General features: G+C 45.5%; 2 protein-coding genes and 1 long non-coding RNA gene across 3 annotated transcripts in view; 1 reads left to right on the top strand and 2 right to left on the bottom strand.

The window, feature by feature from the left end:
- The first annotated feature begins 413 nt into the window (after positions 1–413).
- The window catches only part of Pla2g5 (phospholipase A2 group V), a 54,702-nt gene continuing 34,298 nt past the window's right edge, over positions 414–20,817 (top strand). Inside the window, exon 1 of the mRNA XM_041652977.1 lies at positions 414–499. The gene's annotated coding sequence lies outside the window, so the exon portion shown is untranslated. The remainder of the gene's footprint in view (positions 500–20,817) is intronic.
- LOC121448770 lies at positions 1,540–6,016 on the bottom strand. The gene is made up of 3 exons (XR_005974387.1): positions 5,911–6,016; positions 5,236–5,287; positions 1,540–2,021 (listed from the first exon to the last, which is right to left on the bottom strand). It is a non-coding gene; the product is annotated as an uncharacterized LOC121448770 (long non-coding RNA).
- Positions 15,580–18,958, bottom strand: Pla2g2a (phospholipase A2 group IIA). Its single transcript, XM_041652976.1, has 5 exons — positions 18,855–18,958; positions 18,177–18,228; positions 17,832–17,976; positions 17,418–17,527; positions 15,580–16,024 (listed from the first exon to the last, which is right to left on the bottom strand). Exons 2-5 carry the CDS (start codon positions 18,217–18,219, stop codon positions 15,882–15,884), a joined length of 441 nt encoding a protein of 146 aa, XP_041508910.1. The 5' UTR covers positions 18,220–18,228; positions 18,855–18,958; the 3' UTR covers positions 15,580–15,881.

The following is a 20,817-nucleotide window of genomic DNA, read 5'->3' on the forward strand; positions in this document are numbered from 1 at the left end:
TTCATTCTTTCCTCTTCCTGTATCCTTATCCCCGGGGTGGCAGGATGGGGATCTCAGTCAGTGATGCCGATTCAGGTGCTTGGTGGCAAGGTGCTGAACAGAGTACCTGTCTATGGTGGCAGCAAAGGGGATGATGGAAAACATGGTCTATCACATCTCTGTCCCCTACCCAAGGTGACCATCATCAGGAGACAGGACATTGACTGGGCCACACAGAACATCTGATTCAATCCTACCAGATAAGGGAAGATGTCAGCTGCCCAAGGCAAGGGCAAGGAACTGCCTGAAAGCCCTTGAGTATAAGCACTAATTATAGAGAATGTAATTACAAAGCCAGGCCAGCTTGCTGGGCATGAGGGAGCATGCCGGTAGCCCCAGCGTAACGGGACACAGTGAGTTAGCCTCTCGGTGGCTGTCTTGGCTTCTTTCCCTTTTGCTGTGATAACCTCGACAGAAGCAACTCAGGGGAGAAGGCACGAACTCTGGCTCACAGATCAAGGTAAGCTCATTGCGGTGGGGACATCAAGGCCACAGGAGCGTGAGGCAGCTGGTTCCGGTGCATTCACAGTCAAAAGAAAAGAGCAAAGAACGCTCCCTCATACTGTTTTCCGGGCCCCTGATCTAGAGAACAGCGCCAACCACAATGAAGATGCGTCTTCCCATGTCGGTTAACAGAATGAAGGCAATATACACAGGCATGCCCAGAGGCTCTCCCGCCAGGTTGAGTCCAGCTTCTGTCCAGGGGACACAGTGGGGATGGCTTTCTTTGACTCCCTAAGACAGGGTTTCTCTGCATAGCTCTGGCTCTCCTGTTACTCACTCAGTTTACTTGTTAACTAGCACTAGAGGATGACGCGCTGCCAAGAGATCATCATGAATGTAATAATAAGAAGAAGAACGAAATTGCATTTTTAAAATTATTTGTGTATATATATATATGTATATACACATCACACACACACATGCACACATATATGAGATGTGAGTATGAGCACACAGGTGCCTGCCACTGCACACACATCATGTTCGGGTCAAAGGACAACTTTCTCCCCTTCTACCCTAGCAGTTCCAGAGATCAAACGGGTTGGCAAACTTGTTTAATAAACATTTTTACTCACTGAAAGCCATCTTGCTGGCCTGCCAACGCCCCTCCCCAGCTCAATCCTTTTTTTGCTTTTGCTTGGATGTTTACTTGGCTCCTCAGTTGGGATAGGAAGCATTTTGGGGAATGAATTTTGGAAGGTCATAGGCAGTGTTTGTGTGGGCATGACACTCGGAACGGATTTCTTGTGCCAGAACTCTGACTGTTGCACAAGGCTCAGACTCCGGCATTGGGGTGACTTGAAAGGGCAGAACAGCTTCATGAAGCTTATCATCTCAAGCCTCAAATCCCAAGTTTTCATTTCTGAGGACTGTGCCTCAGGCGCCTCGGTTGCCAAGGAGTTGATATAAGTTGCAGGATCACTATCCGATGATGGGAGGAGTTAAAAATCTCATCTTCTATTGGATAAAAAAAAAAAAAAAACTCTCATCTGGGGGTTGGCATGTTTTATTTTTTTATTGCAGTTTGTCTTTATCTTAATATGTGAAAAAATTAGCAGATTCAAAGTAGGCAGAAGGGACATCAGAGACGGACAACTGAGTGCATTTACTTGTTGGCCCTGCTCCCACAGATGCACCCCAAACTGGGGACCTCACTGGTTTCTGATTGTTCCTTTCCAGGCAAAGAGAAGTGTGGAGCTGTCCGGGTATTTTAAGGATCTGTGCGAAGCTTCTCAGTTTGACAAGTACAGGAGGCACAGGAGTTTATTTTTGCTCGGTGGGCAGCTGTGCACACGCCATGGCTCTGGCAGTCTTCCGGGAGTAGGTCTGTGCCAGGCTTGTGGGCACATGATGCCGTCCACCATAATCCCTGTTTTCTTTAAGTTCAAAGTGGTAGAGCCTTGACAGAAGCAACTTCATTTTATTCTGCTGACTTCAGCTTCTGCATCTTCCCATAGGTCAGGAAAAACAGTTCTAGCCTGGGGGCGGGGAGAGGGAGTTCAGCCTTTGACAGGGATAGCAGCTATGGTGGTTAATTCCCAAACAAACCCTAGCAGGAGGCTCTGACAAAGGGGCTCAATTTGAATAACAGAATCAGGGCTTAAGGTGGTGGGGTATTTGTGGTTAGACCTATCTAGACTAACCTGGAAGCCTGTGTGTGTGTGTGTGTGTGTGTGTGTGTGTGTGTGTATGTGTGTGTGTGTGTCTGTTGTGTGTATGTGTGTGTGTGAGTCTCTGTGCATGCTCATGCATTTATGCATATGTGTGCATGTTTATGTGTGGAAGCTGTAGATCAAGCTCAGGTTTGGGTCCTCAGGACACCATCTACCTTGGTTTTGGAGGCAGGGTCTCTCACTGGCCTGGAACTCGCTGATTCAAGTAGGCTGGCTGGTCATGGAGCCGCAGGGATCCACCTGTCTTTGTTTCCCTAACTCTAAGGTTGTGAACAAGTGTGTGCCTCATGTGTGTGGGTTCTGGGGTTAAACACAGGTTCTCAAGCTTGCATGGTAAGCACTTTATGGTCTGTGCTATCTCCCCAGCTCGAAACCTATACTTTTAACATATATACTTCATATCAGTCTCATTTCACGTTAAGAGAACACACATGGTGGTTAGTGAAGTACTTTATTTTTAGGAGCCTCCGTGGTACTGTGAGGCAGGAGGTTGGGTGCCAAGGGGAAGCTGGAGGTGGACAATCTGCCAACCCATGGTAGAAGAGTGACGGGGAAAGATCAGTCTAACTCACCAGGCTTTGGTGTCTCATCAGGTGATGACAGAAGGGCCTCTACCCTGCCTCTAGTGTGGGAGATGGGTGTTTATCACGGGGGGGGGCGTGGTTGGGCTGGGAAGGGGTGCTAGAGGAGACCTGTCTAAACTAAACTAAAGATTTACAAATAAGCAGCTGGGTGTCTTCGCTCTGCAACGCTTATTGGAATAGAATGCATAAGATAACTTGAAGGTGCCCAAGTTCCGGGTAAAACAGTCAGCGGCGACTTTGTCACACCAGCACAACTGTACCTGACAGGGGTCCTGATTGGCTGAAATTAGAGGGAAACAGACACTGAGCTGATGGTTGTTAATATCCCACGGCTGCTAGTGGGGAACAGCCTATTCTGAGGCCACCGGAAAGGCAGAGCCCATGTGATGGGGATGCACAGCGGCCAAGCTTGGCACTGCCAGAGGTTTGCCTAGCTTCCTAGATAACCTCTTCTAGGTTGTAGTTTACTTTAGTTTAGTTTTTGTTTTTAAGGACAGGGTCTAATGTAGCTCAGGCTAGCCCTGAACTCCATACATAGCTGAGGATAACCTTGAACTTCTGATCCTCCTACCTCCACATCCTGGGCTCTGGGATTCTAGGCATGGTAAATTATGCCCAATTTATACAGTGGTAGGGATAGAACCCAGGTCCTTGTGTATGTGAGGCTGGCACTCTCCAGCTGAGCTACATCTCTGGCCCCACCTTCTTGTTAACAGACCTGCTTGTGTAAGGAAACCCAGCCTCACTGGCCTCAGGATGGATGGAAATGGTAAAAACCTGTGTGGTCTACTCCTCCTTGGCTATGATTGGTTTTAGGTAGTATGCAGCTTTATTCTGAATGAAGTGCTAAAGAGGAAGTCAGCAGGGGCTTCTGGGAAGTGTTCATTCCCCCTCTTCAGAGAGTCCTGGAGAGGGAAAGCCACCTGTCGTGGGTGGCCAAGGGCATTCCCGGAGCTCTAGTGTGTCTTGTAGTATAAGCACAGATGTTGGCACCAGGCCGGAGCTGAGGAGCAGGCCTGATCCCGGGCTGTAGCAGTTGCCCAGGTTGGCACCACACTGTCCTAGAGAATTCTTTCCCATGTGACAGAGGCCCCTTTACTCCATGTGTCACCACCCTGCAGGCAGCATGGCTCGCTGCCCCCTCCCTCCTGCCCATCCCTCCCACCCAGGGTGAGCCCTCTTTGTGCAGAAGTGTCTCTTGCTGCTTTGCTAAATAATAGGTCCCTGGTGCTGTGGTCCCCAAACCTCAAGACAATGGCTAGGAAGGCCCGGCTTGTCCTCGTCCCTTCTTGTCTCACTGCTCAGACTCATCCTCACGTGTCCATTGGGCAGCACAGAGTGGCCTATGGTCCTCTTTGACCTTTTGGCCATGCTGTGCCTTGTTTGAGGGATGGCCCAACCTTCCTCTCCCACTGTGAGCCTCACTGACTCTCTTAGGACTCAGCTTAGGTACCACTGTTTGCAGGACCCCCTGCAAGCCTCAGGCTGTGCAAAGCCTGTTTCTGCCTTCCCATTGGAGTCTTCCGTGAGGTTCTAAGCAGGGATAAATTCCCCTTCTGCTGCAGCAAACTGCCCAGCGCTTGTGTGTCCCATATACACATCTGGAGAGCTTGCTGGCATTTTGGGGGTTTTCTTATAGGAGCAGACAATTTCATCCCCTTGCTAGGTGAAACTGTAGCACAGTCCTTTTGTGCTACACCACGATTCTTCATTCGATCATAGCAGCAGCTGTGATAAAAGCAGCACCTGGTTGGGGGGCATGTCTTGTTGAGGCTGTATTCTCACAGCCCTGGAGTCCTGGGGCCTCCCCACTTCCCTTGACCTTTGACACTGAGTGGAGACTCAGAAACTATGAAGTGGTATAGAGCAGAGTTTCCAGTGAGCTGACTAGTCTGCTTGCAGGGATACACCAGGGCCCTGAGGAAGCAGACATCAGCTCTGTCCTAGTCCTGTCCCCACTAGGGCTCTGCTGCCTCAGTCCTGTCCCCAGCAGGGCAGTGGGTCAGTGGGAGCCAGCTCTGTTCTAGTCGTGTCCCATCCAGAGTGAATAGAGAATAAGGAGAACAGGGGTGTCCTCACCAATCTGTTTCATCCGCGGGATATCCTATGTAACCCAAGCTACAGTGGCAACCATAGGTCTTATAGAATGGAGCACGGTACTGTCCTGTCCTATGTACAATCATTTGTCAAAACTCTCCAATGCTCCCTTGGATCTGTATTGGGCCTGAAAAAAGATGGAGAAATGGCCGGTGGAGGGCAGTGAACCCTGTGCCCCTCCTCCGCATTGGCATCTCTCTACTGCTTCTCTCCCCACAAATGCCTTCCTTCCCATTCCCACTGAGACAGGGCTGGGGAATGGGAAGGAGCACTGGAGGATGGGGTGCCCCTCTCCTTAGATTACCCCCCATCCTGCTGAGTTCAGAGTCAAGGCTTACCAAAGGCCATGATCGCAGCTGTTAGCAGCAGGAGGACCTTCATGTTGTCAGCCTGTGAACGACAAGTATAGACAACTGGCCCGGGTGTTTCCTAACCAGGAGTCTCGGGCTCTGCTCCAGCCCCTGCTCTGTTGTCTGACTTAGCAACCCTGGAGTCCAGACGTGCTCTTGCATGGGGCTAAGTCATAGAGAGCATAGGTGGCTTCAGACAGTGCATCACGCGTGTCACCCCTTGTCCCTTCCCTGCTCTGTTGGAATATGATACAGTACCGGGAGCACCCTAGCACCTCCTTCAGTCCTCCTGGGAGACTGGATTCATTCCACAAAACTGGGAGGCTGAAGACAATGCCTCTCTTCATTAGATACTCAACCTGCCTCCCTGCGTTAGGGTGAAGGCTTCGGAACTCCATCCATGGAATCTGATCCCCAACAGTTTCTGTCCCGAACTAAAGCTGCACATTCTCTTGGCAAGCCTTTCTAAGCATGTACACACACATGCTCTTGAATTCTTGCTCAGCACCCTCACAAACCCATACAACATACTTGCACACAAATACTGTCTTTTACATGTTTACGTGATGGTGGTTCACATGCACAGGCATGTCCATGAACACACACATACATGCACCTACACAATCACTCACATGTACAGGGCAGGAGATTCTGGGCATTTACCTCTCAGGTGCTGCTGCAGCTTCTTCTTCAAGGGTTTGTCTTGTTTTTCCTGAATTCCAACTGCCCTTAAATAGCCTTTCCTTCTGCAGGGTTGGGGTGGGTGAAGTACGGGGATGGAGAGGAGGGAGTTGCCAAATGGTGGCCTCATAGATAAACACACACAATGCCCTGGGCAATCCCCCTTTTCCCCCCTCATCATCTGGCTGGATGACCTTGTTGACATCATGATAAATTCCACCTGATTTTGAAACCTCTCTGGCACTGAGAAAAAGACTATATTCTTGGCTGAATAGGTTTATTTCTCCAATCAGGGTAAAACCAAGAGGTCATGGCCCAGGAGACACTTCCAGGGGTGGGCAAGATTGTGTACTGTGGAGGGAATGAGAGTTATGTAAGCCAGGAATGTTCCTTTTCCTAATTGATTGTGACATTTGCGAATAGGAAAGAGAACATTGATGCAGTAGAGTTTGTCCATTTCCTCCATTCAACATTCATTCAATCACAAAAGATATATGCTAAGCCTCTGTGAGGTCCAAGGCTGCACAAACTTCTTGAGGGGGTGATGAGGACGTTGCAGGAGTCAAGTTCTTGGGGCCCCACAGACCACTCCAGCATGGGAAGGATTGGATGGGCTGGATTCTCTGTCCCCCAAAGAGCCCAGCATCTCCATATTCTCTTTTTCCTCCCTTTCATGGTCCTCCCCATCTCTCATTCCATGTGGTTTTCTTCTCTGTGTGTTTATGTGTCTGTGGTTGTGCCTGTGTGTGCAGCTGTGTGTGCAGCTGGGTGTGCACGTGAGTGGAGTTTAGAGGACAACCTTGGATATCGTTTCCGGAACTGTGTGCCATGTTTTTTGAGACAGGGCCTCTCATTGACCTGAGCTTCACAAAGTAAACCAATCTGGCTTCACAGAGTCCCAGGGACCTGGTCACATTCCTCTCCCCAGCACTGGAGTGACAAGTGTGTGCATATTAATAGGTTCTGGGGATTGAACTCAGGTCCTTGGGACTGCAAAACAAACACTTTACTGACTGAGCCATTTACCAGTTCTGTAAGAATTTTTAAACCTAGAAAAATTCAGCAGCTGTTCTTGATTTTTCCCACCAAACAGCTGCCACTACTGTCCTTCCTAGCCCTCACCCGATTGGCAGTGGGCTTCTTAATGTTTCCTGGGCCTATGACGTCTTTATTCTCCAGGCTTCGGGGATATAGTGATTTGAGGGCTTTAGTTTCTAAACTAAACATCTTTCTCCCCCTGCCCTCCCACCTGTGCTAAGAATTTGGTTTCCCTGGCCTTAAGTAAAGCACCAGACATCGGTCCTTCAGACACTCCTACAGTAGAGGCTGTGGGGTTCCACTGCACCCCAGCTGTCTCTCACTCTTTGTAACCTATGGTAGATGAGTGTCATAGACCTGCTTCAGACCTGAGCTGGGCTCAAAGGGTCAGTTCAAAGGGTCTTGTCCACACCAGGACAAACCCAAACCAGATGCACCTCTTGCCCTTTCTGGGTTCCTCTTGGAAGATGATGAATGTGGAGGCTGTCTTATTGCACACTGAGTGGTGGAATGAAAGACAGCTATTCTGGAACATTCTACTCAGAATCTAGTGTGAGAAGGAAGCGAAGGATTTTTCTTTTATGTTGTTGATAAACAAAATCATTGCATCATTCTGTAGTTTATATGTGAGTCATTCTAGCAGATGTCCTTCTGATATTCTGAAAATGAGCTTATTTCATTTCTTTAAAAGCAGATTTTATTGAATATGTTATTGGTTGAATGGTGTCCTCCTTTTGGACCTCACTTCCTGTTCAAATCTTGAAACCTTATACTACAGCCCTGTTCGGAAATAGTGTCATTACAGAAATGAATAGCTAAGATGAGGTCATTAGAACCCTGACCCTATAAACCTTGATGTCGTTAGGGAAAGGGGAAGAAATGTGGGTTCAGAGAGGTGGTCACAGGGTGACAGTTCTACTTCCCAGGGAGCCCAAGATGCCAACAAGTACAGAAGGCAGGAGAGTCCCGGACAGACTCTCACCTTCAGAAGGACCCAACCATCTGGGCTCCTCTGGTCCATGATGGGCATTTTCCTTGAGATAGCTCAAGCCAAAAACCATTAAAGATAAGTAAACTAAGCAGATGGTGGCTTTTCTGGGCTCCAAGTTCCTCTAACCCCCTAGCTCAATTTTTTTGGTACTTCTTCCTGGTAACAAGCTCAGAAATCCACTTTACAGCTTTGCCTTTAAAAGGAAATGCTTTAGCTTCTCAGCTTGCTATGAACTATTTTCCCCTAGTGATGAGAATTAGAAAGCCGAGGGATTACATGTGCAGCTATTGCCCAGACAAGGAGCGACTCTCCCTCAAGAAGCCTGTACCCATACTTGGAGGTGTCTCACCGATCTCCTGGGTACTTGAGCTTCAAATCTAAGTCAAAAAATGCTTTTTAATGAACTCGACCTCTGCATTATCCTGAAGTTCTTTTCTGTGGCGTAGCCAGGAACATGGTTTTACTTGAGTGGAAGTCATGGAGAGGTAAAGGAACAGCCCGGGCTGTAGGCAGCCGCGTGGAACCACTCAGTTAATAGGATGATGTTTGTGTTTCTGTGATGGCAGACAACAGGCTGTGCTCTGCCGGAGCTAGGATGCCATCCCCAGGACCGAAAGGTGAGAGATTAGAAAAGGGAGAGAGAGAGAGAGAGAGAGAGAGAGAGAGAGAGAGAGAGAGAATTTAGATAGCCCTTTCCTGACGTAGCCCCAGGGAATTCCCCGTTATCCACTATCTTCCTAAGTTTCCATCATTTCACAATATGCCAAGGTTGGGGGCCAGTCTATCCTATCTTGGTGAGTCCAAAGTCTTGAACCTAATTTGCTTTCTAACCTAACTTGCATTACCATCCAAAAATATCTTTGGACGTCTCTCAACCTTATGTGCTTTACACCTCTTTAGAGAGCTTCCTTTCTGCCTCTGGAAAACAAGAGAATATATAACTGTAACTATCTAGTCTTCAATTCCCCAAGAGACCCGGGAAGGAAATAATATTAACTGAGTAGGCAGGCAGTGCAAACAAGCAACTTCCAAAAAATGTGAGAAATGACAGAAAGAGCTGGCTGCCTGGACAGTCACCCATGGATCCTCTGCAGTGTTAACACACCCATATTTGGCCTACATGCCTAGAATATTTGACAGACTTTTCTGTGAAGCAGGATTTTTGACGGATTCTCCCTCCTTGTCTAGGCAAGGTTTAGCAGTCACTCTTCTGTGTAGGGCGTCTTCCATTTGGACAGCACGTGGTCAGCAATTGAGGCAAGAGCACTCTCTTGCCTAGTGGCTTACTTTTGTCACAAGGAAAGTAAACGCCCTGTGGAGTTTCTTTGATGACCATAATCTTCTCCAAAGTAAATTGGTGCTGCCAGGAGCAAACATATCTCATTGTCATTAAAAACAACAACAACAACAATATTATTAAAACATCTTTAATGCCATGTTCTGTAGTTCACTGGAGTGTTTGAAGATGACCTGTCTCAGTAAAATATATCTCCTTTTAACCTTGAAAACATACCTAATATGACTACATGTTTTATTGTAATAGGTGACTAATTAATAACGTGCATTTCCTTATTATCCTAAACAGTTAGCAGTAATAACTTTCTAGGACTAGAAATTTGTACTACATTATTAAACGAGTTGTATAGGTATAATAACTTGAACAAGAGTAGAAATGTACGTACAGTACGTTTCAACAAAATTAATCTCAAACTCGTATTGATATACAAATTTGTATACAATATACAAAGTTTCAATCCAATGTAAAATATTTAAAACTAGTAGTCGCTTTTTAAAAATAGATTCAACAATCTACAATTTTTTATTTTTAATTATTTTTTAAAAAAGAAAACAAACTATCTTTTTTCATTATACATACTAATTAAGCTCTCAGTCCCTCCTCTCCTCCCATTCCTTCCACATACCCTCCCACTCCACCCCATCCACTCCCCAGAGAAAGGAAAGGCACATGGCTTTGGGGAAGGTCCAAGGTCCTCCCTACTATAACTAGACTGAGCAAGGTATCCAACAATCTACCTTTTTATCTTATCATATCTACATCCTCCCTGTTTTCTTTTCAGATCAGATTCAATAACATCTTTTTATCCTATCATATCTGAATTCCCCTTTTTTCTTTTCAAAACAAGAACTCTGAATCTAATCTCTTTTGTTTAATTTTCCTCCTGACCATAACCAACAACAACTTGTACCCAAGCATCCTAAACAATGACCCACTGAATGACCAAAACCCACCTCTTTGGAATGTGGGCATCATATTCTTAGGTTTACTTCCTACTGTCTGGGGGCGACAGCATCTTTAGCAGATCCTAAAAAATAAAATGGGTTAATTGTAAAGTCCTGGTAGAGGTAGTTTTATCATTTGTTGTGCGGTCTTTCTGTAATGGAAAAGTGCAGGGCTTGTCTCAAGTCCTGGCTGGAGTAGTCTGTGAGGCTGGATCATCTCAGCTAGCCACCTTGAAATTGTTCTGAGGAGTTTATGGTCTAAAAGTTGATCTTTAGGTGGTGTTTTTCAGATTAATGGTGCTGTAATAGTCCTGGAGGAATCATCATTGTGGATCCCCATCCTTCTTTTGGAGATTTCAGAGGTCACTGTTATGCGTGCTCATGGTTCATTGCAGAAAAGTGATAGAGACTCAAACCTGAAATCATGTACAGGAAGGTAGATGAAACTTTTTCTAGAATTAGTTAGTGTTCTATATGACAGAAAATTTAGGATATACATATATATATATATAATATAATAAAATTTGTGCTTTAAGAAAAGCTGTTTAAGAGTTAATATAAAACCAAAGGATTAAGAAATGAGTGGCAATAAAGTAATCCTTAAATATTTTTTTCTTTTGTCCCATATCAGGTGACTTTTTTGACATGAGACAGAGAGTTTAGATTTCACTTTAATAAGCATGCTTAGGTTTGGAGAAGGAGAGAGCCACACTCCAACTCCAAAGCCAGCTTTAATCTTTAACTGGGATTACAAAAAGACCATTTGAATTATATGTCTGTAGAGAATAGCAGAAAGATTTACGACATTTTATGCTGTTGGAAATGTGATCTATCAACAAATCAATTTATTCTTTCTCTTGGGAAACTTTTTCTGGATGATTTATGTAGTGAAGAGGCGAGCAGGCCTGCTTTTTGTCCCACCCGGCTCCTGCATGGCTAGCTTTTTACCCGAAATAACAACACACAAATTGTATTCTTTTAAACACTGCCTGGCCCGTTAGCTCTAGCCTCTTATCGGCTAATTCTCACATCTTGATTAACCCATTTCTAATAATCTGTGTAGCACCACAAGGTGGTGGCTTACCGGGAAGATTCTAGCCTATGTCCATCTTGGGTCAGAGCTTCATCACATCTGCCTCACTTCCCTTCTTCCCAGCATTCTGTTCTGTCTACTCTGCCCACCTAATTTTCTACCCTGTCAAAAGGCCAAGACAGTTTCTTTATTAACCAATAAAAGTAACACATAGACAAATGACCCTCCTCCATCAGACTTATCCTTTTTCTTCAGATGTCTCACTTGTCTAGTGGTCTTTGGACTCCTCAGTTGGATACCTTTATTCTCCTGAAAAGACAGGAGCAAAACCTTTCCCCAACCCTAATTGTTGGGAGATTCTCTTTTGGCAAGTTATATCTGATCAAGTGAAAAACATTTGTTAGTTTTATAGATTAGTTTTGATTAAACAGCAATGATGTTTGATGAGCTATCATCTCTTCTAATTAAGAGATCTCTCTTATCCAAATCACATCTTCATGAATTTTGAGGATATCCATAGCTTTTCTTCTTCTGTGGAAACAAAACAAAACTCCCTCCCTAATGTAACACATGTCCTGTTTTCCATTCTGAACTCAACACATCTTAAAGTATACTGGATGCTTTAATTCCATCTTTTTATTATCCAATGTCTCTCTACATCTGTTGTTCCTTTCTCAATAGCATTTAGAAAACTAGAAGTTAATAAAGCATTATGCCGTCATTATGGGGGTCTTTATTACCCCCTTTCTGTTTATTTGACATATCCATTAGAGTTTGATTTGATCTTTCTGTAACTGCTTGCCCTGTAAGATTGTGTGACATACCTGTAATATGCTTTATATTCTAATAAGCAAAAAAAACTCTTTCATTTTCTTAGAGACATACGCTGGGAAATTGTCTGTCTTTATTTGTGCAGGTATATCCATGATGACCATAATTTCTAGCAAATGTGTGCTTACTGAATCAGTATTTTCCCAACTTAGAGCAATTGCCCATTGAAATCCTGAAGAGGAATCAATGGTGTGTCTACATATTTTAATTTTCCAAAATCTACAAAATAAAACACATTTATCTGCCAGATTTCATTCTTTGAGTACCTTTTGGGTTGTTTCCTACAGGTATTGAAGTTTGGTTGTATAAAGAACAAGTAGGACATTTTCTTATAATTTCCTTGGCTTGTTTCTAAGGGGTAGAAAAATATTTTTTGAAATGTTTGCTATTGACATGATGGTTTTTTTATGAAATTCTGAGGCCTCCACCATATTTCCAATTAATAGTTGATCATTTTCTTCATTACCTTGTGCTAGAGGTCCTGGAAGGTCATATAGGATCAGCTTATATATATGATTTCTATTTCTGATTACTTGTTGTATATGAATAAATAACAAAGTTAATTCTGTATTATCTGGAATAAGTTCAGGAGTTTCAATATACAAAATAACTCTTTCTGTATATTGTGAATCAGTAACTATGTTAAGAAGTCTGAAAAATCCATTAATACAATGAGAAGAACATATAATTCTGACTTTTGGACAGAACCATTTTACTTAAATTTTCTAATTTGTAGCCTACCTTTTCTGATTGATTTGCATCAGTATAGAATGTAGGGTCTCCAGATGTTGGTTTCCCCATACAATCAGAGGAAGGATCCAATTAGTCCTCTTTATAAGTTGAATTATATTGCTTTGGGGGATATTTGTTGTTAATTCCTCCCCCCAAAAATTACTACAAGCTCTTTGCCAACGTTCTTTCACCCTTAATTTGTCAATTCATCATTAGGAAAAAGCTACTATAATTGCTGATGTGTCTACTCCTGTTAATTGATAAAGTCTCAATTTTCCCTTTAGAATCAACTCAGAAATCTTTCCCACATAATATAAAACATTTTATTTTTTACTCTGTTTATGTGGTAAAAAGATATAGTCTAAGATAATATCTTTACTCTGCATTAATATTCCTGTAGGAAAATGCTTAGAGTATAGAATACCCAGAATGCAATCAGTCTCTGGATGTAAATGATCCACACATGCATCTTTTAATTTCTTTTTCCACCAAAGCCAATTTTCTCTCAGCTTCAGCTAATAATTCTCTTGGACTATTTAATTCCATGTCACCATCTAAGGTTTCCAACAAATTACTCAGTTCATCATTTTTTTTTATTTCAATAGTGGGCCATAGAAAGGAAATGTCTCCTAGCAATCTTTGACATTCATTAATTTCACCGAATTTGCATCTTTGGGATCTAAATTTTTGTAGTCCTAATAATTAACGGAATCTCTTCTTTGTATTTTTTCTAGGAGGAATTTGTAATTCCCAACAAGGAAGAAAAATTTTCATTATATCTTCAAACATTCTTTCTAAAATATCTACATTTGAACCAGCTAGTAAGTTGTCATCTATGTAATGGTAAACTATAGATTAAGGAAATTCTTTATGGATCATTTTCAACAGCTGTCAAAGAAAATATTGGCATAGTGTCAGCCTATTTAACATTTTCTGTGTGAGAATCTTCCAGTGATATCTCTTAACAGGCTAAGAAGTATTAAAAGTAGGCACTGTGAAGGCAAGTTTTTCTGTCTTTTTCTTGTAAAGGTAGAGGGAAGAAACAATCATTTAAATTAATAACTATAAGAGGCCATACTTTAGGTAATAGAGAAGGCAAAGGAATTCCAGATTGTTTGTTGGGTTCTGGTACCAGCCCAAACCCTAAATTATTTCTCCAGACCAGAGGGGAGATTAAAAACACAACTCACATGGCTTTTTCGGGACAGAGACTCTCAGTGATCCCTCATGAAATCCTCTTGCCTGGGCAGGTGGCTAAAAAGTCTCAGGCAAACGGCTTTTTCATCAATTCATGCCAGAAAAGCTGGGTGCCAAAATGAAGCAAAATTAGTAAAAACTCAGAGAGAGAGAAATTGGGGTTCAGCCTGAAGATCCAAAAACAAAACAGTTAGCCTCTGGCTCTTACCTCAACCTCAGTCTAAAATGGCGACCCTGCCTCCAGGAACCTCAGAATGAGCCTGTGTTTGAGAGCTGTTTCTTCCCATTTTATAATCCTCTCTAGGGCTGCACCACCTGGTTTCTATGGCAAACTAGTGTGGCTACTGGGATTAAAGGTGTGTGTTACCGCTGCCTGGTCTGTAAGGCTGACCAGTGGGGCTGTTTCACTCTCTGAACTTCAGGCAAGCTTTATTTATAAAAATGGAAATGAAATGCCACTATATCTATTGGCCAAAATGTCAAAAGAAAAACTCTCATCTGGGGGTTGGCATAGTCTTTAAACTGCTTTTATTGCAGTTTGTCTTTATATGTGAAAAAGTTACCAGATTTAAAGCAGGGAGAGGAAACAGCAGAGACAGACAAGTGAGTGTCTTTACTTGTTGGCCCTGCTCCCACAGATGTACCCGAGCTGGGCAATCTCACTGGTTTCTGATTGTTCCTTCACAGGCAAAGAGAAGTGTGGAGCTGTCCGGGCATTTTAAGGATCTGTGCGAAGCTCTCAGTTTGACAAGTGCAGGGGGCACAGGAGTTTATTTTTGCTCGGTGCGCAGCTTTGCACACGCTATGGCTCTGGTAGTCTTCCGGGAGTAGGTCTGTGCCAGGCTTGTGGGCACATGATGCCGTCCACCATAATCCCTGTTTTCTTTAAATTCAAAGTGGCAGAACCTTGACAAAAGCAACTCCACTTTCTTCTGCTGGTTTTGGCTTCCACCTCCCCCTACCGGCCAGGAAAAACAGCCTGGGCCTGGGGGCAGGGAGAGAGAGTCCTGCTTTGGAAGGGATGGCAGCTGTAGTGGTTGGACACTGCTTGACATCTGTGTCCCCTCTAAATTGCCAAACAAGCCCTAGCAGGAGGCTCTGACAAGTAGCTCCACCTGAATAAGAGAATCATTGCTTAAAGTGGTGGGGTCCGTATAGTTAGACCCGTTTTGACTGACCAGGAAGCCTGTTCGTGTGTGTGTGTGTGTGAGTCTTTGTGCATGCTCATGCATTCATGCATATATGTGCATGTTTATGTGTGGAAGCTGTAGATCAAGCTCAGGTTTGGGTCCTCAGGACACCATCTACCTTGGTTTTGGAGGCAGGGTCTCTCACTGGCCTGGAACTCGCTGATTCAAGTAGGCTGGCTGGTCATGGAGCCGCAGGGATCCACCTGTCTTTGTTTCCCTAACTCTAGGGTTGTGAACAAGTGTGTGCTTCATGTGTGTGGGTTCTGGGGTTAAACATAGGTTCTCAAGCTTGCATGGTAAGCACTTTATGGACTGTGCTATCTCCCCAGCCCGAAACCTATACTTTTAACATATATACTTCATACCAGTCTCATTTCACGTTAAGAGAACACACACGGTTGATAATGAAGTACTTTATTTGTAAGAGCCTCCCAGGGGTCTCTCTGGTACTGCAAGGCAGGAAGTTGCACGCAAAGGGGAAGCTGGAAGCCAACAATCTGCCCGTTCAAGGTAGATGAGTGATGGGGAAAGATCAGTCTAACTCACCAGGCTTTGGTGTCTCATTCTGAATGAGTACAGAAGGGCCCCCACTCAGCCTCTAGGGTGGGAGAGGGGTGTTTATCACTGGGGGGGACTTGGTTTGTCTGGGAAGGGGTGCTAGAGGAGACAACGTGTCCAGATGTTGAACAAGGCTGCTCCCTCAGCACTTTGGCGACTTTCCACCGCAAAACTTGTTGGGATAGAGTTGATACTTTAAACTGTAGCTTTTCCGGTTCCGGTGAAAACATTCAACTGCGGCTTTGTCACATTGGCACAGCTGTTTCCTACAGGCGTTCTGGTTGGCTGAAATTAGAGGGAAAGAGACACTGAGCTGAAGGTTGTTAATATCACAAGGTTGCTGGTGGGGACGGGCCTGTTCTGAGGCAAGCACTGGGGCCACCGGAAAGGCAGATCCCTATTGGATGTGGACACACAGCCCATGTGATGGGGATGCACAGCGGCCAAGCTTGGCACTGCCAGAGGTTTGCCTAGCTTCCTAGACAACCTCTTCTAGGTTTTAGTTTACTTTAGTTTAGATTTTGTTTTTAAGGACAGGGTTTAATGTAGCTCAGGCTAGCCTTGAACTCTATGTTGTTGAAGCTGACCTTGAACTTCTGATCCTGCACCTCTACATCCTGGGCTCTGGGATTCCAGGCACGCTAAATCATGCCCAATTTATACAGTGGTAGGGATGGAACCCAGGTCCTTGTGTATGTGAGGCTGGCACTCTCCAGCTGAGCTACATATCTGGCCCCACCTTCTTGTTAACAGACCTGCTTGTGTAAGGAAACCCAGCCTCACTGGCCTCAGGATGGATGGAAATGGTGAAAACCTGTGTGGTCTACTCCTTCTCCTTGGCTGTGATTGGTCTTAGGTCGTATGCAGCTTTATTCTGAATGAAGTGCTAAAGAGGAAGTCAGCAGGGGCTTCTGGGAAGTGTTCATTCCCCCTCTCCAAAGAGTCTTGGAGAGGGAAAGCCACCTGTCGTGGGTGGCCAAGGGCATTCCCGGAGCTCTAGTGTGTCTTGTAGTGTAAGCACAGATGTTGGCACCAGGCCGGAGCTGAGGAGCAGGCCTGATCCCGGGCTGTAGCAGTTGCCCAGGTTGGCACCACACTGTCCTAGAGAATTCTTTCCCATGTGACAGAGGCCCCTTTACTCCATGTGTCACCACCCTGCAGGCAGCATGGCTCGCTGCCCCCTCCCTCCTGCCTATCCCTCCCACCCAGGGAGAGCCCTCTTTGTGCAGAAGTGTCTCTTGCTGCTTTGCTAAATAATAGGTCCCTGGTGCTGTGGTCCCCAAACCTCAAGACAATGGCTAGGAAGGCCCGGCTTGACCCTGTCCATTCTTGTCTCACTGCTCAGACTCATCCTCACGTGTCCATTGGGCAGCACAGAGTGGCCTATGGTCCTCTTTGACCTTTTGGCCATGCTGTGCCTTGTTTGAGGGATGGCCCAACCTTCCTCTCCCACTGTGAGCCTCACTGACTCTCTTAGGACTCAGCTTAGGTACCACTGTTTGCAGGACCCCCTGCAAGCCTCAGGCTGTGCAAAGCCTGTTTCTGGCTTCCCACTGGAGTCTTCCGTGAGGTTCTAAGCAGAGATAAATTCCCCTTCTGCTCCAGCAAACTGCTCAGCATTTATTTGCTCCAATAAACACGTGAGGGCAGCTTGCCAGGATCTCAGGGTTTTTCTTACCGGAGCAGGTGATTTTGCCCCCTCGGTAGGAGAACTTGTAGGTCAGAAATTTTGTGCCGCAGTCGTGTTTCTGCAGCCGGTAGTAGCAACAGTCGTGAGCAACACAGCACCTGGTCGGTGGGGGTGGGGGGGGGCATGTCCTGTTGAGGCTGTATTCTCACAGCTCAACAAGTCCTGGTGCCTCCCCAGGTCCCTTGATCTTTGACCCTGAGCAGAGACTCAGAAACATTGGAGGGGTCTAGAACAGAGTTCCCAAAGCACTGACTATTTTACTGGTGGGGGTACCCCAGGGCCCTGAGGAAAAATACCAGGTCTGTCCTAGTCCTGACCCCACCAGGACCCTGAGGCAACTGGTACCAGTTCTGTCCTAGTCCCGTCCCAGCCAGAGTGAACTGAAGATAGGGGTGTCCTCACCGATCTGTCGCATCCTTGGGGGATCCCCTGCCACCCAAGCCACAGTGGCAACCATAGAAGGCATAGCTGGTCTCAGCTCTCTTTCCCGTCTTAAGTAAGATCATTTGTCTAAACTCTGCAAGGCTCCCTTGGATCTGTATTGGGCCTGAAAAGAGATGGAGAAATGGCTGGTGAAGGGCAGTCAGCCCTTTGCCCCTCCTCCGCATTGGCATCTCTCTACTGCCTCTCTCCCCACAAATGCCTTCCTTCCCATTCCCACTGAGACAGGCCTGGGGAATGGGAAGGAGAGGGTGCCCCTCTCCTTAGATTACCCCCCATCCTGCTGAGTTCAGAGTCAAGTCTTACCAAAGGCCATGATCACAGCTGTTAGCAGCAGGAGGACCTTCATGTTGTCAGCCTGTGAACGACAGGTATAGACGACTGGCCTGGGTATTTCCTAACTAGGAGTCTCGGCCTCTGCTCCAGCCCCTGCTCTGCTGTCTGACTTAGCAACCCTGGAGTCCAGACGTGCTCTTGCATGGGGCTAAGTCATAGAGAGCATAGGTGGCTTCAGACAGTGCATCACGCGTGTCACCCCTTGTCCCTTCCCTGCTCTGTGGAATATGATACAGTACCGGGAGCACCCTAGCACCTCCTTCAGTCCTCCTGGGAGACTGGATTCATTCCACAAAACTGGGAGGCTGAAGACAATGCCTCTCTTCATTAGATACTCAACCTGCCTCCCTGCGTTAGGGTGAAGGCTTCGGAACTCCATCCATGGAATCTGATCCCCAACAGTTTCTGTCCCGAACTAAAGCTGCACATTCTCTTGGCAAGCCTTTCTAAGCATGTACACACACATGCTCTTGAATTCTTGCTCAGCACCCTCACAAACCCATACAACATACTTGCACACAAATATTGTCTTTTACATGTTTACGTGATGGTGGTTCACATGCACAGGCATGTCCACGAGCACACACATACATGCACCTAGACAACCACTCAAATGCAGTCACAAGGCTGGAACTTCTGGGCATTTACCTCTCGGACGATGCTGCAGCTTCTTCTTCAAGGGCCTGTCTTGTTTGTCCTGAACTTCATCTGCCCTTAAATAGCCTTTCCTTCTGCGGGGTTGGGGGTTGGTGAGACACAGGGACAGAGAGGTGGGCGTGGTCAAATGGTGGATTCATAGATAGGATACCTAAAGCTCTGAGCAATTCCCCTTTTTTCCCCCTCGTCATCCCCCTGGACAGCCTTGAGAGCTGGAAAATCCTTCATACCATGGGTTTACACTATAATAAATCCAGCTGATTTTGAAACTCTCTGGCTGCTGAAAAAAGGGCTCAGTTCCTGGCAAAGGAAGTTTCTCTATCCAATCTGGGTATAACCAAGAGGTCACCTCCCAGCAGCCACTCCCAGGAGTGGGCAAGAATTGTGTAAGCAGTGGAAATGAGAGTGTTTGTAAGCCAGGAATGTTCCTTTTCCTAATTGATTGTGACATTTGCGAATAGGGAAGAGGACATTGATGCAGTAGAGTTTGTTCATTTCCTCCATTCAACATTCATTCAATCACAAAAGATATATGCTAAGCCTCTGTGAGGTCCAAGGCTGCACAAACTTCTTGAGGGGGTGATGAGGACATTGCAGGAGTCAAGTTCTTGGGGCCCCACAGACTACTCCAGCATGGGAAGGATTGGATGGGCTGGATTCTCTGTCCCCCAAAGAGCCCAGCATCTCCATATTCTCTTCTTCTCCCCTTCATGGTCCTCCCCATCTCTCATCCCATGTGGTTTTCTTCTCTGTATGTTTATGTGTCTGTGGTGTGCCTGTGTGTGCAGCTGTCTGTGCACATGTGTGTGCAGCTGTGTGTGCAGCTATGTGTGCAGCTGTGTGTGCAGCTGTGTGTGCACGTGAGTGGACTTTAGAGGACAACCTTGGATATCGTTCTTCCGGAACTGTCTGCCATGTTTTTTGAGACAGGGCCTTTCATTGACCTGAGCTTCACAAAGTAAACCAATCTGGCTGCACAGTTTCATACGAATTTTTAAACCTGGAAAAAATCCAGCAGCTGTTCTTGATTTTTCCCACCAAATGCCACCACCACTGTCCCTCCTAGCCCTCACCAGTTTGGCAGTGGGCTTCTTAATGTTTCCTGGGTCTATGACATCTTTATTCTCCAGGCTTCAGGGATATAGTGATTTGAGGGCTTTAGTTCCTAAACTAAACATCTTACTCCCCCTGTCCTCCCACCTGTGGTAAGAATTTGGCTTCCATGTCCTTAAGTAAAGCACCACACATCAGTCCTTCAGACACTCCTACAGTAGAGGCTGTGGGGTTCCACTGCACTCCAGCTGTCCCTCACTCTTTGCAGCCTATGGTAGATGAGTGAGTGCCATAGACCTGCTTCAGACATGAGGTGGGCTCAAAGGGTCAGTTCGGTACAAACCCAAACCAGATGCACCTTGTGCCTTTTCTGGGATCCTCTTGGAAGATGCTGAAGGTGGAGGCTGTCTTATTGGACACTGAGTGGTGGAATGAAAGACACCTATTCTGGAACATTCTACTACCCTCAGAGAATCTAGTGTGAGAAAGAAGTGAAAGGATTTTTCTTTTATGTTGTTGATAAACAAAATCATTGCATCATTCTGTAGTTTATATGTGAGTCATTCTAGCAGATGTCCTTCTGATGTTCTGAAAATGAGTTTATTTCATTTACTTAAAGGCAGATTTTATTGAATATGTTATTGGTTGAATGGTTTTCTCTTTGGACCTCACTTCCAGTTCAAATCTTGAAACCTTATACTACAGCCCTGTTCGGAAATAGTGTCATTACAGAAATGAATAGCTAAGATGAGGTCATTAGAACCCTGACCCTATAAACCTTGATGTCGTTAGGGAAAGGGGAAGAAATGTGGGTTCAGAGAGGTGGTCACAGGGTGACAGTTCTACTTCCCAGGGAGTCCAAGATGCCAACAAGTACAGAAGGCAGGAGAGTCCTGGACAG

The sequence above is a fragment of the Microtus oregoni genome, unplaced genomic scaffold (genome assembly GCF_018167655.1).
Source record: "Microtus oregoni isolate MIOR12 unplaced genomic scaffold, Mior012 000005F_ref0000423, whole genome shotgun sequence".
NCBI classification, from domain to species: domain Eukaryota; kingdom Metazoa; phylum Chordata; class Mammalia; order Rodentia; family Cricetidae; genus Microtus; species Microtus oregoni.